Source organism: Pteropus medius, unplaced genomic scaffold, assembly GCF_902729225.1.
Source record: "Pteropus medius unplaced genomic scaffold, Ma_sr-lr_union100, whole genome shotgun sequence".
In the NCBI taxonomy this organism is placed as follows: domain Eukaryota; kingdom Metazoa; phylum Chordata; class Mammalia; order Chiroptera; family Pteropodidae; genus Pteropus; species Pteropus medius.
Genome location: NW_024344434.1, coordinates 2,367,417 through 2,383,936, shown reverse-complemented (window position 1 = coordinate 2,383,936; position 16,520 = coordinate 2,367,417). Strand labels below are relative to the sequence as shown.

The window sequence follows — 16,520 nt, the reverse complement described above, 5'->3', positions numbered from 1 at the left end:
GATAAGATACATAAGTCCTGAGGATGTGATGTACAGCATGGTGACTACAGTTAATGATCTGTATTGTATATTTGAAAGTGGCTAAGAGAGTAGGTCTTAAAAGTTCTTATAAGAAAATCTGTATCTATGTGAGGGGATGGACGTTAACTAAACTTATTGTGATAATCATTTCATTACCATACATATATAAAATCATTGTTATACACTTTAAACTAATACAATGTTATATGTCGGTTATATCTCAATAGAACTTGGGAAAAAAATTTTTTAAAGTGTTAGAAACAGCTTGAACATTAAACGACTCTTGTATGCTACCTGTGTGACCTTGGCTTCTTTCAGCCTCATTTTCTATCTATAAAACTGTGATAATACCAGTTATAATGAAAATTAAAATAAATTATGTAAAGTGTCTAGCTTTTAACAAAAATTACTCCCTTCTCCCTTTTTAGGCTCTTCCATGGCAAACCTTAACAACTTACATTTTTTGACCTATTGTAGAGTTTTCTTGAAAGAGCAAATCAACATCTACGTCAAAGTTGCAAGTGGTTATGCACCAAGTCATTCCTCCTACCACCTGTAAGACACAAAGAAAATACGTTTTCTCCTAGTTTGGGAAAGGGGTAAGAAGTAGAAGGTAGATAAAATACAGTTTTTACAGACTCCATGAAATACAAAATTAGATATTTTTCCAGAAAGTATATATGTCCTTCCTCTATCAACTAAGATTCATCTAAAGTAGCACTGTTGAATAATTTTCTGCAATGATGGAAATGTTCTATATCTGTACTGACCAAATGAGTAGCTGCTAATCACATGTGGTTACCAAGCACTTGAAATGTGTCTAGTATGACTGAGAAACTGACTTTTATTACTAAATGTCATACACGTCGTACATAGATTCTCTTTATACTGAAGGAGACAGACATTAATTCTCAGCCGAGAGAAGTCTTAACCCAGTTTCAGGCAAGTGCCAGATTCCAGAGGAATTACATGTACCAGACATGTGAGTAGCAAGGCTGACATTTTGTGGCTCATTACTTAATTCCCATACATCTTATTTTTTTCCTCTACATAATGGAGATGGGAATCTCTGCTCTACTTTTCTCACAGGGTTTCTTTGAGATGCAAATGACGCTAAGGCTAAAAATCCATTTTGAAACAAAATCCTTTTCAGACACAGTTTGATGTTAAAAAACAAACAAACAAACAAAAAATAATAGTGAATCCTGCTCCTGGCTTTGCTGTAGACTCATGTGAATGCCTAATAACATAAGAGATTCCAGAGCCCAGTCCAGACCTAACTGAGAATTTCATTGGGTAGGGCCTAGATATTCTAAAACAAACCATAGTGATTCTGTTATGTGCAGCCAGGGCTGTGGCCCACTGGAGCACTCCACACTTTCTTCTACCAGTAAGCTTTCCTGTCCTACTCTATCTGATTTGGATGTTTCAGTTCTGTGCACAGTTCACTGTAATACTTACTGTACCATGCCATTTATTCTATGAATGTTGGTTTGTCTCTCTTCTCTATAAGATAGAGGTTGGGCCCTTTTAGTACAGAGCCTTTGTCTTATCTCTGTGTCTTGAACACCTATAATAACTATGCCTTGTGCATATAATTATTCAAAGTTCTGCTGAATTAAACTTCATCCCATAGTGACTTCTCCCTCCTTCAAATTAAGCATTTACCATCCATAGAAAAGCTGGCAATTGCCTGTGAGCACACTGACTTGAGGATAGCTCCTTATTGACTCAGATTATTTCATCTTATATAAGCTTTATCTCCACAACCAAACTGTAAGTTCCTTAAAAGGTGTAACTATCTCTTTTGTTAATTGGCATTTCTCAAAGCTTCATGCATAGCACAGGAATTCAATGTATATCTACTGATATGTTATAATAGGAAATTTAAATCCTTCTATAATAAATCTGAATTAGGGAGAAATGGAAACATGGACATGGAGAAAGGAAAAACACAATCTCTTTCTCCTTTCTATGGTAACCACGCCATCCTGACCAAAAAAAAAAAAACAGGCTAGAAAGGTTTCCTCTTACCTTATCAAAAGGTGACAAGCCTTTAATTCTTGCCCTGAAATACCCAGCTGCAACCAAGAGTTCCAGGATTTCAGTCAATTTGACATTTTGTTCTTCATCTTCTCTTGTTTCTACCTAAAACGAAAGGTAAAAGGCTGCTAAAAGCTACCTTGAATAAAGGAACACTAGGTATATGTCACATGCCACAACACTGCCAGGTGACATTAGGTATATCACTGCAGTCATGTAGGAGCATGGGGACACTGTGCTGCCAGAGTTGCACAGAACAGAGTCCCTAGTCCTCAACAAGCTGTCAGTTGTCATAGGTCAGGGGAGAAGACACACACAGGCAGTAGAGCCTATTCAGGGAAAGGAAGACTACAGCACATTACCTCCCTGTTTTCTAACACACTGTTTACATTGACAGGCTTCTCAACTAGATTATGAATTCCTTACAGACAGGAACAAGGTGGATTTTCTTTTAAACTTTATACTCATTTTTGTCCAAGTTATTTTCAAGAGGGGCGTGAACAAAGAATCCAAATATGTATGTTTCTCTACACTTCTCTTTTTTGATCTCTAACGCAAATGTAAGGCTTTCAATCCAGAATTAAAAGGTGATTATTGTCATATAAGAGGATTGCCTTAAAAATAATAAATTCACCTAATATATTTAAATAGAGTGTTTATTTTACAAGTCAAATACATTTAAGTATTCTAGTACTTTTGCTTTCATTTATTTTCATGAACTATGTCTTTCCTCTCTTGTGTCATTGCAGAAAATAAAAAAAACCTCTCTATACCTAAACCACCACCAAGGTATTCTGGTTCAAATCCTCGTACCCACTTCTGACTACTCACTTACTCAACAACGCCTGTTAAATCTTCCTTTACTAAGCATCTCACGTTTAACCTCCCTTCTCTTTTATCTACACTTCATGCCAGGACTATTGCAACTGCCTTTCAATCTTTCTCCTCTGTCAATTTCTCTTGCTCATTCCTTCCTAAATCACAGTTTTCACATCATTACCTCTTTGGTTGATCCCCCAGCCCTCATCATTAATGCATCATACACAGTCTCCAAAATAAACTCCCAATGTCTTACTTTGGCATCCAGATCTTTGGTCACAACCTATCTTTCCAGCTTTGTCCTTCATCTCCCCCTAAAACAATCCACATACGGTTATGGCCAACCTAGACAACCACTGTCCACATCACCCCTCTTCTGATAGTCTCTGGCCACCCAGAACCATCTTCAAATTCTAGCCCCTATTTGATGCCAGATACTGCCTAATACAGCCTAAAATGGCCATTACTCTACATTTCTATTTTATTTATAATCCATGTCAGTCATACAATTAAATAACACCTTTTGAGTGACATGTCTGGTGTTAATGTACATGCTTGTCTTTCCAAATGGACTATTATATTAGCTGGTTCAGGAGAGGACCCATATATTATTCACCCATGTTTACTCCCTTGTTCTGAAACAGTGTTAGGCTCCAAGGACACACTTATTAACTAGGGAATGACATGCTCAATCACTACATAAAGTGCATGACCTAAGCCAGTCATGTATTAACAAAATATTTTCATAGTCATGACACTGAAAATGGAAATTCAAGCTTATTTTGAAGTACAAACTGCCAAGAGAGGGAGCATACATAATAACACACAGTTGATCAAGGAATTATTAAAGTGACTGTTAATCCCTTGCCATGGAGGGTGGTGGTGGAGGAATAGCCTTGCACTGCTACTCATTTAACCTCTCTCTCAAATGACCCTGGTCCAGCCTATCAAAGATTCTGAAGGTTAGCGTTCACCAGTTATTAATGGACATGCAAAATAAGATGTTAATGATTCACACCTTCTCTTTCTTGGCAAAAGGTCTGTGACAAGTGGACAAACACAAATAAAGGAGAAGGTAAAGAGCAGTTGTGGTTCACAAAGATAGAGTACAAAAGGAAAATGGGATGATAAAAGTATTTTCTTAAAACTGCTGGCCTGTAAAACAGGAAGCTTTCATTTGTTCAATCACCATTTATCATGAAAACACTTCTAAGTAGAGGACAACACATCACGGGAGGATCATCCCTGCCTCAACTTTTACCTAAGGAGCATCCATGGCAGATGCATGGCCCAAGCTTCCCAATCGCTTACTCCCAGAATGGAGAAATGTACTTCTGCAACATAACCTGTGATATAACTTTTTGGCACAAAACACTAAATAGGTAATGCTAATAAGACTCCAAATTTACTTCACAGATAAACATTGAAACAAAATGGAAAAGGGCATGAAAGAATGTCTCTCTTGAAGCCATAAAAAGCCATCACGCTGGTTACTACATCAACTGTTAAAAAAAATAAAATTCTGATAAAGATAAATGACTGTGAGCTCCCAAACTAGGCACACTAAATTTTCGATTGCCTTGTACTGTAGTTCATGCAAGCTGGAAGGCAGGGCCAAGTTGAGCTAATCGTTCTAGCCTTCACATGCATACCACAAAGGTTTAAAAAATTGAAGTGAATCAATTAATAGGACTAGTAATAGCTTAATGACACAAACTATGTGTACTGGTCTTTGAACTAAATGATAGTAATTCGATTATATATCCACCTTGTCTGCCTTCTAATTGCCAAGAACTGTCTTAGGCTCTTGGAAGAGTGACAAACAGGATCCAACCTCCCAGCAGTCAGAGAAGGGTTAAACAAAGGACACACAGAAGTAGGGTGCTTTTATTTTAGAAAAATCTCCTTTGGTAGTGGGACATTGGATTGGAGGAATTTAAGGTAGAACTAGGGAGACCAGACAGGAGTCTACAGCAAAAGGCTAGGCAAAAACGATGAAAGCCTAGAATAAAGAAGTGGCCAAAAAGCAATATCAAATCAAACATCACAGTACAGATCCCAGTCTTCACAATTCCTAGTCCCATCAAAGCAACTTGTATGTAACATTTTTTCCTAATGCGAGGGTTCTGACAACATACACTAGTTAGGTTTTCTTTTAACAACAAAATTGACTCGGGAGCATACAGAGAGATTGTCCGTCCTACCATCACTGTATCCTCGGCTTCTATGCACTAAACAGTGATCTCTCAATTAGTGGGTACTTGTAGGATTAAAGAACCAGAGAGAGTGGGACAGAGAAGCAAGACTGGCCACAGGCAGCTCAGTGTGAAAGGACCACTCACCATGTCCAGAAATCATTTCTCCTGCCAAATACCTGCTTTAGAACCGTAGAAACACGAGAGAGGTACAATGTGGATTCCATTTCTTTCAAGAATCTAGTAAACTAGACCAACTTTTGAGTAAATCAAGTGAAGAGAAGGCAGATGCAAACCACCTAGCTAAGTGATATTTGCAGCAAAAAGAAATGCACCTTCTCTTTATTCCCAGACAATGTGGATATCCGGAAACCAGTGATTATCCTGTCCCTTACGACCCAGTTAGTAATTAATAACAAACACCTCTGGAAGGAAAGGCACTCGCTATCTTCTGGAGAAACAGCAGTGTCTCAGCCCGCCGCTGAGTCCCCACCACACACCACCACTGGACATCAAGGCGCACTGACTCGGCCGGACACATCTTAGTGCCGGCCCCCAAACGTCCTTCTGTCGCCCAGGTCGGGTATGGGGGTAAGTGGAGGGAGGCGTTCCCTCCAGACACCAAGGGGGAGGGGCTGGCTGCCGCGACCCCGCGGGCCCCGCAAGGCGGCGGAAGGCGCCATAAGGTCACTGCCCGTTAAACAACCCGAGTCCGGACGGTCCCAGCTCACGTCTCGTGACTCCTGGGTGCAGCAGTCCAGGCCCGCCGTGCCAGCGTTGCGGCGCCGGGGTTCTGGAGAAGCTGTCTCGGAGACCGGGAGAGGTAGGACCCCGGACCCCGCGACGTCCGGGACTGCCCTGGGGCAGTTATTGGGCTGGGAAGGCCACCTCAGTCCCCGGAGACCCGGGAGCAGCTCAAGTTAGCCCCTACCCACGCCCACGCAGAGGGGACCTGCTCAGCACCAGCGGGGAGGGCCAGTGCTCCCTGAGGAGCACACACCTGAGGAAGGGGGCGGGGCTCCCCAAATGCAGCCGGGGCCCCTTCTGCTCGCCACCCTGCAGGCTCGGCCCTCTCTTAGGAACCCGACGTGTCAGGGAGAGGGGCGTCCTTACCTCTGGGAGACCCTGGCCCTCTGGCCCCTTGGGCAACCCCATGATCCGGTTAGGCTAACGTGCCGCGGCACTGAAGTCTGCGAAACCGCCAGAGGAAGCTGTCTCCAGCTGCAAAGCTGCTACCGGGGTGGAGTGCAAAGCGGAAACTTCCTCTGCTGCTGCGACCGCCGATACCGCCACCGGCCGGCGCATGCGCGCTGGTGCGGGAATGCGGCGTGACTGCGGCTGCGCGAGCGCAGCCCTGGCGAGGCGGGGCCTGCAGGGGCGGAGACCTGCTGTCCCGCCGCTCTGTGGAGGCTGACGTTTTGCAGGACCTTCGCGACGGGGCTTTGCATTTCCCTTCGAAGTGCTTTAGAAAAGGGAGTATTTTCTAGGGGAAAGTTTGCATTCTAGGACCCTCTCTGCTTCTCATAACACATAGTTATTGGACACTGTGGGATGAATGCACTGGTGGTACAAATACAGATGCACAAAAAAACCCAACACCTCTGCCAAAATCAGAAAACCACTGGCAGCTGCTGGCTCTTCCAACCACCTTCTGTACTCTGGTTCCAGAGACATCTCTTCTCTGTCAGGATAAACTCCGGTACAAAAAGTGTGAAGAATTTCTTCAACGGCAAACATTTTCTGAATACCCACTTTTAAAGATGGTAGGGATGCAGAGAGGGGTTTCCTGAAGCCATTATGTGGAGCAGGTGCAGTGCCTTGTGGCCAGGGAGACAACTCTTTATATAGCTGCCATCCTCCGGGACAGACAAGGAGTGCATTGTGTAAGTGATGTGGCAGCTAAAATGACCTCAACCCTGGAGACGCATTCTCAGAGAAGACGCATGACAGAACTCAGAATATCTGTTGGATAGAAGGACGGTTGGATAGATGATGATGAATGAATAAAAGGACATTGTAAATTAGAAATCTAGTCCCAGCACTGCCACTAACATGATGTGTGACCTCAACTGTGTCACTCTACTTTTCTAAACACCTATACTTGCACTAGATGCTTTCTAAGGTTCGTTCCTGTTTCAAGACTTCATGATTCCCCTTTCTTAGCCACACCAAGAGCCAAAAGCATAAGGACTGAGAGAAACATGAGGACAGAAGGATCGAGGCTTTATAGAAAACTTCACCTATAATAAAGGTGATCCTAACAGGAAGCTCTTTACTATGGCACCCTTTTGTCCAGGAAAGAAAGTATTTGTGAGGTTCTCAAGAACCTTGTACTTAGAAGAACATTACGTACCTCTGTACTGGAGGTGTAGAGGAGGGACAGAAAAATCTCTCATCCCCAAATACTCCACTAGGGAGACAAAATGTGTGTAAAGATACCCTGAGCCAGGGGATAGGAGAAGTGATGCATTCATCTGAGCAAGTCCTCACAAAGAGCCTTCTCTGACATCGTCTGTTTGAGATCTTCTCCAAGGCTCTTCAGGGTTCCTCTCTCAAACGTGGGCTGCTCAAGCATCCTCAACTGCTGCCATAGCTCTTTTGCTGGGATCTTTAAAAAAATAAAATAAAAAATAAAAGCATGCCATCAACACAACTCTGCTACTGTCACCCTACACAGTTAAAACAAGACAGTTTCTTATCGGGAAAGACAGCTGCTTATGTTTATTTAAAACATTGCAAAGGCATTGAAAATAGGGGGCTCCTGTGCAATCTTCCTGAGTCTTATTATTCTCCGGGTCCTATTCTCAGGGCTTCTTTATATACAGCTATTTAGGCTTGTCTGCTATGTGAGATTTTGCTACCTGTCCCAAAGCATTATGAAAGGCCATTTCCTCCTTAAATGTAGTTAGCAAATATGGCCACTACCCCCCAGTACCTAATATTTTGAAAATTTTGAATATGCAAATTAAAGTGTTAAGATGGGAGCTCTTATGTTTTATGTGTGTAAAAAATGATGAAGTAGAAGTTGTGACATCTTGCTCTTGTCCGTTGTGAAGCCACTGAAACTCTATTAATTTCTAAGGTGCCCACTGGCATAACTCCCCAAATGTGTTATTTTTGTAATCTTAAAATTGTCTTTCCCTGAGATGGTATAGGATGAAGGGGAATGGAGGTGGTAATTTGTAGCCACTGTTTGGTGACCAGATATTGATGCCTGGCCCAAAATTCAGGTTACTTCTGTGATCCATATCACACAATGAATCCTTTATGCCCTCCCCGTCTCCTCATGTAATTGTTGCACGTGCAGAACTCAGCAGATGCATCTAGTTGGGAACATAACTAGCATTCAGAACCCTGGATGCAAAGGTGTATGGAAAATAGACCATAGACCATTTGCTTTCCAGCCTCTCTACAGAGGAAGATCCAGTAGACAGTCACAGGATATCTAAGCCACTTCACAGAATCTGCCATAAGGTCCTCTACAGAATGTGTATGGATACTCAAAGTTTAACCTTGGTCTGCTGCACTTTGAGCCTGTAGATTTATGCCTAATGGATGGACATGCTGTGCCCTGCAGTGATTTTATGGTCTCCCAGTTACATGACAACTTATTGCATGGTCAGGTGATACTTAAGCTGCACGTTGAACTCACGTGGGGAATTTTAAAAGCTACCAATGCCTGACTGAGTTCCACCCCTAGAGATTCTGATTTAAATGGTCTGGGGAGGAATATGAATATGGATTTTTTCCTTTGGAATATATTGTTTATATATAAACCAATACAGGGATACATACCCTGGGCAACACAGAGCAAAGAGGGACCTCGTTATTATTCTCTTTCTTTATAGATCACAGTGGCACACAAAACCTAAGATCCGTAAACAAAGAGTCCTTCAGTTAAATGAGTTATTTCTGAAAATTCTTAATTGTATGCCAATCTAGACTCAAATAGTAAAATTTTACAACACACCATCCTATATTTAGCATGTCACATTTCTATAGTAAAAAATGGAGACACAGGTAGTGCAAACAAACCTATACTCCCTCTGTTTCTGGACACAATTCAGTGTGTGTGCATGCACGCACACGCACACACACACACACACACACACACACACACGGGTTCTAGTGCATTTTCCCAAACAATTATAGTTTTATTAAAGAATTACAACAATTTCCATAATTTTCACAACCATACTGTTAGCTACATTAGAAAGGATTTGACAAGGATCCAAGTACACAGCAATGAATAAACATCCTTGAGAACATCTGCTACATTCTATATCTCCTATAGAAAATGAAATCTAACATTTTCTTGGGAAAATGATTAAATAATTAAACATTTCTTATTGAGGGAGTTAATTTTTAAAACTTCACAGGTGATCATAATAAGTAGCCAATTTGAGAACCACTTTTCTCTGTGCCAGAAAATAGTTCCTGTTGCTGGAGATAGTGCAGTCAGGAAACCAGACAAGATAATTAGTGACAGGAATTAAACATGTAAAGTAATAAGATAATAGGCAGAAATAAGTACTCTTCAAGAAAAAGCAATGAAACCAATGTAATGTGATAGGGAATAGCAGGAATCAGCCTTTTTTAGATGAAGTGGTTGGGATAGGGCTCTCAGGTACCATTTGAGGGGAGACCTAAATCTCAAGGTGACATGAGATGATTTCAGAGAAAAGCCCTCTGGGCAGAGAAAGCACCTGGCATGTTCTGGACAACTTTCCTCTGCTCCTCCAGACCCACTCTCACCCCTCTCACCTTGTTTACTTCTCTATAAGGCTGGCCAGGAAAGGCTTCGTCAGCAAGGCCTGGAGTGTGCACGCCGAGGGTGTGAGGATCTGGGGTGTGGATACTGGAGTGGGGGATCTGGCTTATGGGGCCTGGAGAGTAGAATCTCAAGAGTAATTTGGCAAAATGTATCAAGAACTTAAAAATATCCTTGAATATGGCTTATATACAAAATCTTTATCGTAATGTTATTTATAAGAGGAAAAACCTGGAAACCATGTAAATAATTCATTAAAATGGAATTGTTAAATATATTATAAGATATCTATTTGATATGACATTATGTTGCCTGTAAAAAATATTCGCTGTAGCAGGCCATGAAAGAAAAGAGTAAGAGATGAGGGTATCTAAATATTAGCAATGTCATAGTGGAGAAAAGAAAGCCTCTTCAATAAATGGTGCTAGGAAAACTGGAAAGCCATCTGCAAAAGAATGAAACTTGACTGTTGTCAATCACCACACACAAAAATTAACTCAAAATGGATTCGGGACCTGAATATAAGACCTTAAACAATAAAATGCGTAGAAGAAAACACAGGAATTAAACTAAAGGACCTTGGACTTAAAGAAGATTTTATGAATTTGACCTCAAAGGCAAGGGAAGTAAAAGCGAAAATGAATGAATGGGACTACATCAAACTAAAAAGCTTCTGCACAGCAAAAGCAATCATCAACAAGGTAAAGAGACAACCATCTGATTGGGAAAACATATTTGTAAGTGACACCTCCAATAAGGGCCTAATATCCAAAATATACAAAGAACTCATACAACCCGATAACAACAACAAAAAACAAACAATCCAATTAAAAAATGGGCAGAGGATCTGAACAGACACTTCTCCCAAGAAGGCATACAAATGACCAACAAACATATGAAAAGATGCTCAACATTGCTAGCTATTAGAGAAATGCAAATCAAAACCACAATGAGATACCATCTCACACCTGTTAGAAAAGCTATAATCAACAGGACAAGTAATAACAAATGTTGGAGAGGATGTGGAGAAAAGGGAATCCTCATACACTGTTGGTGGGACTGCAAATTGGCACAGCCACTATGGAAAATAGTATGGAGGTTCCTCAAAAAACTAAGAACTGATCTACCATATGATCCAGCAATCCCTCTACTAGGATTTTAGCCCAAAGACTTGAAAACTCATATCCGAAAAGATATTTGCACACCGATGTTCATAGCAGCATTATTCCAGGACATGGAAGCAACCAAAGTGTCCTACGATAGAAGATTGGATAAAGAAGCTGTGGTCCATATATACAATGGAATATTACTCAGCCATAAGAATAGATGAAATACTGCCATTTGCTACAACGTGGATGGACCTTGAGATAATCATGTTAAGCAAAACAAGCCAGACAGAAAAAGTTGAAAATCACAGAATGTCACTTATATGTGAGATATAAACCTAAAAGCAACAAATGAACAGGACAAACAAACAGAAACTCACAGACAGAGACTAATGGTTACCAGAGGGGAAGGGGGAAGGAAAAAGGGAGAAGTAAATAGGGTAAAAAGGGTCAAATATTTGGTGACAGAAATCTAACTATGGGAGGCGAACACACATTGTAAATATATATATGCCTTACTGTTAAAATGTACAGCTGAAACTTACTGGATTTCATTAACCAATGTCACCATAAAAAATTAATTAATTTTTTAAAAATAAATAATAAATAAATAAATATTAGCAATGTATGCTTGTGAAAAAATATTTAAAACGTTTAAAAGGCAAACTGGAAAAATATTCATTACCTATGACAAGAGTTGTTACAAATAAGGGGGGAAAATTTAATAGAAAAATGAACAAAAGACTTGAATAGAGAATTCCTAAAAGAAATTGTCACTAAACATAAAAATATATATATATTCTCAGCCTAACACTAAAAAGTTAAAATTAGGCATACCTTTTTGCATGAAAGAAATAATGTTTTAAGAACATTAATACTATAGTACTCCCCAGTCATTGAGTAAGTGTTTACAAAGATTCTAGAGGGCAATTTGGCAAAATTAATTTTTCCAAAAATATCCATCAAGCACCCACTTAGTGCCAGGCTCCAAGAAGGGTTCTCATTAGGGGTGGAGGAAGTGATTCAGCACTTAAAGGGCATTTGGAGTTTTCGCAGTGACTTGGGAGAAATTAGAAACTTTTAGCACACAGCTGTTATGCATGTGATGTGTCCTACATTGATTTTGAGTCATAAGAATTGCTTTGGCCAGAGAAATGTGGGAAGGTAAGAGATTGTGCCAGTTCCGGGCAGAGGGTTTAAGAATCTTTTGTCCTGTGTTTCCTTCACTCTATTATGCTTCTTCTACTCATTCCAAAACATACTCAAGCAGCCACTGCACCCTCACCTGGGCCCTTGAACAAGAAGCAGATGTGAGAACAAAAGGAGTAGATGGAAGTCCCGAACCCAGCCACACCCAGCCTAGCCAGACCCACAAATGGGATATCAGTGTTGTGAGCACTGAAATGTGGAGATTGTCTGCAAAGCATTGTTATGATGCCATAACCTGACTAATACACCATACAGGAAAGAATTGTCCCTCCAAATACCTTAAACACCCCAAATCTTCTGCCTGAAAAATACTGGATTCAGGAAAAAAACAAAATAAAATGGAGCTGTGGGATGAACATGCATAGTTAACAAATAATCATATCAAAAATTGTATTATTGTCTGTTGAAATAAGTGCCATTAATGGCAAGATGAAAGGTGGGATGAGGAAGAGGAGCAGGAGGAATGATTTTGAGTGGGAAGTCAGTGAGAGTTTCTCCAGGGACATAACATTTAAGACCTGGGGTCAAGACACAGAGTCAGAGAAGTGTTTTAGGCTGAGAGACCTGCCTAGGCAGAATGGAAGGAGCTGGGTGGGCATGGGGGCCCGGAGCAGGCAGAGGGGCCCAGCCCACTGAACCTTGGGACCACTGAAAAGGGTTTGGATTTTATCTAAGCCTGGTGAGAATGATCAGGTGACTTAAAGAAAAAAGATGTCAGTCCAACCCTTGGTCTGTAGAAGTGGACTTTGAGTTCCAAACGTCCATGGTGACGTGATTGCTCATGTAAAACTCATACTGCCATTCATCTAAACAGCAACAACTGAAATCCAACCCTTACAATCTTTGGAAACCAAAAGAAAGGAAACAATGACTCTAAGAATGCACTTCTAAAAAATCTACGTTTATATAACATTATCCTAGGAATTACAGTTTTATCAAGTGTCCATGTGAAACTAAATGAGAGAAAATCCAAAAGTACTTTAGAAGAGAAACTGAAAAATGCTGTATTTTTTTTGATCAAGAAGAGAGACTTCTTAAATAAAGACACATTATACTTTCATTATCTTGAAATCAAATAATATGGAAATAATTTGCTGATCACATACACACATATATTGTAGATTTCCAAATGTTATCCTAAGACCCTTCACATTTCTTGGTAAAGACAAAAATTACTGTCATCTTTCTGGATTATTTTATCTAACAAGTTAACTACAGCAAAAATACTCTAATTACCTACAAATAGAATAATGTGGAAGTCGTTAATTTATAAGATTGCCATTTAAATAATCTAAAATTATAAAATGTCATCCTAAAAATTATAATCCTAAAAGCTTCTATTTGAACCACTGTATCATTCCTTAAGAGAAATAAAGAGAAAAATAAATCAGAATTACATTACTAGAGAGAAAAAGTCATCTTGTTGCAGTTCTGGATTTTCAGAAGTAGATTTATTACTAGGTAGGATCAACTTGGAAGGTGACTCACTTCTGTTTTCAGGTTGTGTGGACAGAGAACTGAATCTAGTGCTTGGCATAGCAACATTTTTGCTGCCAGTGGAGGATGTGATGGGCTAGCAAAGACCTTCAACGGAGAGAATTCCTGGGGAGGTTCATCGTCACTTTCCAGAATGGGGGGAAAAACAAAGGATCCTATTCTCAAGAACTACACATGTGTGAGGTATGTGTGAGACTGTTCATGGGAGGCATTGTTTGAAAGAGAAAAATACTAAATATGATTTAAATATTCATCAAAAGAATAGATATATAATTTGTGATATCTTCATACAGTAGATTAATATATAGTGGTGAAAATAAACTAGAGTTACATGGATAAATATGAAAAATATCAAATTGAGTTTTTAAGAAAAGCAACATTCATAGTGATTTTCTAAATTTACATTCAAAATAATATTTTTCGATGCTTATGGATACATACATGTGTAATACAAGTGTGAAAATATGCATGGAATTATGCTCATGATGGTGGTTTTCTGTGGGAAGGAAGCGGGAAGTAGAACCCGAGAGCATAAATTCTGTTATGTTTTATTTCTTGGGGAAAGAGGATCTAGGGCAATTACGATATGTCAATATCTGATAAAGATGGGCGACAAATAGATGAGTAATTATACTATTCTTATTTTCTTCATATTTTCATTATTTTATAATAAAAAATTGTTGAAAATGAAATAAAAACAACCACTAAAATGAATTAGAGGCAATAAAGAAGGGACAGAGAGTGTAGACTCCTCTTTGGAGAAGCTTGACTATAAATCAAAGGGAATAAAGAAGATGGTTAGGGCAATTGATAGAGAGTTTGTTTCTTGGCTTTCTTTTTAAGATGGCAAAGATTTAAGTACCTTTTATTAAATTACAAGAAAGAAGCCAGTTGAGGGGGGAAAAAAAGGTAGAAAACAGACTCAAACCTTAGAGCCTTACCTCTTACAAATCTCCATCAAAAAACAAAACGTGTTTTTTCCCCACAGATTGTCAGTTCCTCAAGGAAGGGCAAGACCTGTGTGTGTTCTGTTTATCTGCATGCTCAGACCCTGCCTCGAACAAGTGCATCATGGATGGACTGGGGGTGGATGGATGGATGATGGATGAATGGGTGTATGGGTGAAAAGGTGTGAAGTGCGGTAGTATTAGCAAAATGTGTGCATCAGAGTGGCCACAAGGTGGCAGATGTGACAGTCAATGATTATCCTTTCAGAGTGCAAATGGTAGCTACCGGTTATAATTTTTCTCTTAAGTAAGCTTATTTAAGTGAAATATGCTCAGTCTTTAAGTGGAAATTGTGACTGTCCTATCATCTATTGATTTCTCATTTTGAATATCAATAGGCCAACTTAGCCTTTCCCGGAAAAGGAGTTCTTGGTACAAAAAAAGTGCAGTTGCATTGACTTGTGGTTAAAGAAGGGAATGAACATGTGCGTCCATCCTGAAATCCAAATAAAATTACGGGAAAAGTATGATTTTACGAGGACAAAGAGAATGGAAGGAGAAATAAAAATGCTATTATAACTAGTTTTTTAAGTTGGTGATACTTGATAACATGCAAGCAGGAAGCCACCTCGTTTTCTTCCCATCCATCTTCTTTAAAATTTCTCTATCAGATTTTCTTTCCCCCCAGACCTGGATAATATCTTGTGTAGATTCTAAGTCTCTCTTAGATACTTTTGTAGATTAGGATAGTCTCTTTTTCAGATATTAAAAACTCCAATCTAAATTAGTCAATAATCTTTCATCCAGTTCACACTTTCTCCCCCACCTCTAGCTTGGGTCTGACCTTGAATTTTACAAAATGGAATTAGTGGTTCACGGTCTGTTTTTCTCTCTCGCTCACCCCACTTCTTCCCCCATTCACTAACTGATGCTTCTGCTCTACTCCCAGTGTCATGCCCAAGGGAAACCAGATTTGGAACAGAAGAAAATTGTATTTGATTGGGCTGTTGAATCTAGCATTGCTGCCTCTGTGTGGCAGGTGCCCCAAAGCGACCCTTTCTGGCAAGGGTGCTTTTGAAGAACTTTTTTGCCTTTTGTCTTGTGGGACTTTTGGACTTGTACTGTTCTCCCCATACTTCACTGGAGGGAGCATCATGCAAAATATTTTGCGATGTTTCCTTAATTCTTCTTCCACCTACTCCTGATACGAGCTCATTCTGCTGGTGCAGGTCTCTTCAAGCTCTTACTTTGCTGGTTTCTCACTTAGCTCTTGGGGAAACTCATGGATCTCTGTCTAATCTAATTATTGAAGTTTAAATTATTCCCACTCTAGTCCTTTCTTTGCTCTACACAGGCACCTCCAGGCAGCCTCAGGTGATTAGAAGACACAAGTCTCTTTGCCCCTTTATACTTGGCCAGGTTGCAGCATAGAGCAGGCCCACCAGCTTCAGCAGAAGCAGGCTGGGGGCTGAGATGTTGGTCTCCACCCATGGCAGTGAATCCCTCGGTCTTGAGTGTGTGTCATGAAGCCTCCTCTTGCTTGGCTCAAGGGCTGGAGAGAAGCATCCACTTTAAATGTTTACACTCTCATGTGTAATTCTTCAAAAAAAAAAAAATGCAGACTCCAAAGAGTCTCTAGCCTTTTTATTTATTTATTTGTATACTTATTTATCTTTATATATGGGCTAGAAATGGGAGGTAAGCTAAGGGTACAGGACTTGACTCATAGTGAGTCCTGAATGAATAGTCTAGCATCTTCTTTTGGAATATGAGGCTACATTACATTCTGGGTGTTGAGCTAGAGCCAGAACTCCAAATTTTTTTAAAACCTCACTTCACAGCCTTGTATTTTATAATTACATAATTATAATTATAGATAATTACTAATTATAGTTAATAATTAGAATATAAA

At 39.9% G+C, this 16,520-nt stretch overlaps 1 protein-coding gene across 2 annotated transcripts in view; it reads right to left on the bottom strand.

Annotated features, from left to right (window-relative positions):
• CCDC93 (CCC complex scaffolding subunit CCDC93) overlaps positions 1-6,383 on the bottom strand; it is an 80,120-nt gene extending 73,737 nt beyond the window's left edge. Inside the window, exons 1-3 of one of the 2 annotated variants that reach the window (XM_039872696.1) lie at positions 6,192-6,383; positions 2,056-2,169; positions 480-574 (exon numbers count right to left, since the gene is read on the bottom strand). In XM_039872696.1, coding sequence (XP_039728630.1) covers positions 480-574; positions 2,056-2,169; positions 6,192-6,233 — 251 coding nt within the window. In that variant the 5' untranslated portion in view covers positions 6,234-6,383. The remainder of the gene's footprint in view (positions 1-479; positions 575-2,055; positions 2,170-6,191) is intronic. The other variant, XM_039872695.1, reaches the window with a different exon arrangement.
• Between the last annotated feature and the right edge of the window lie 10,137 nt (positions 6,384-16,520).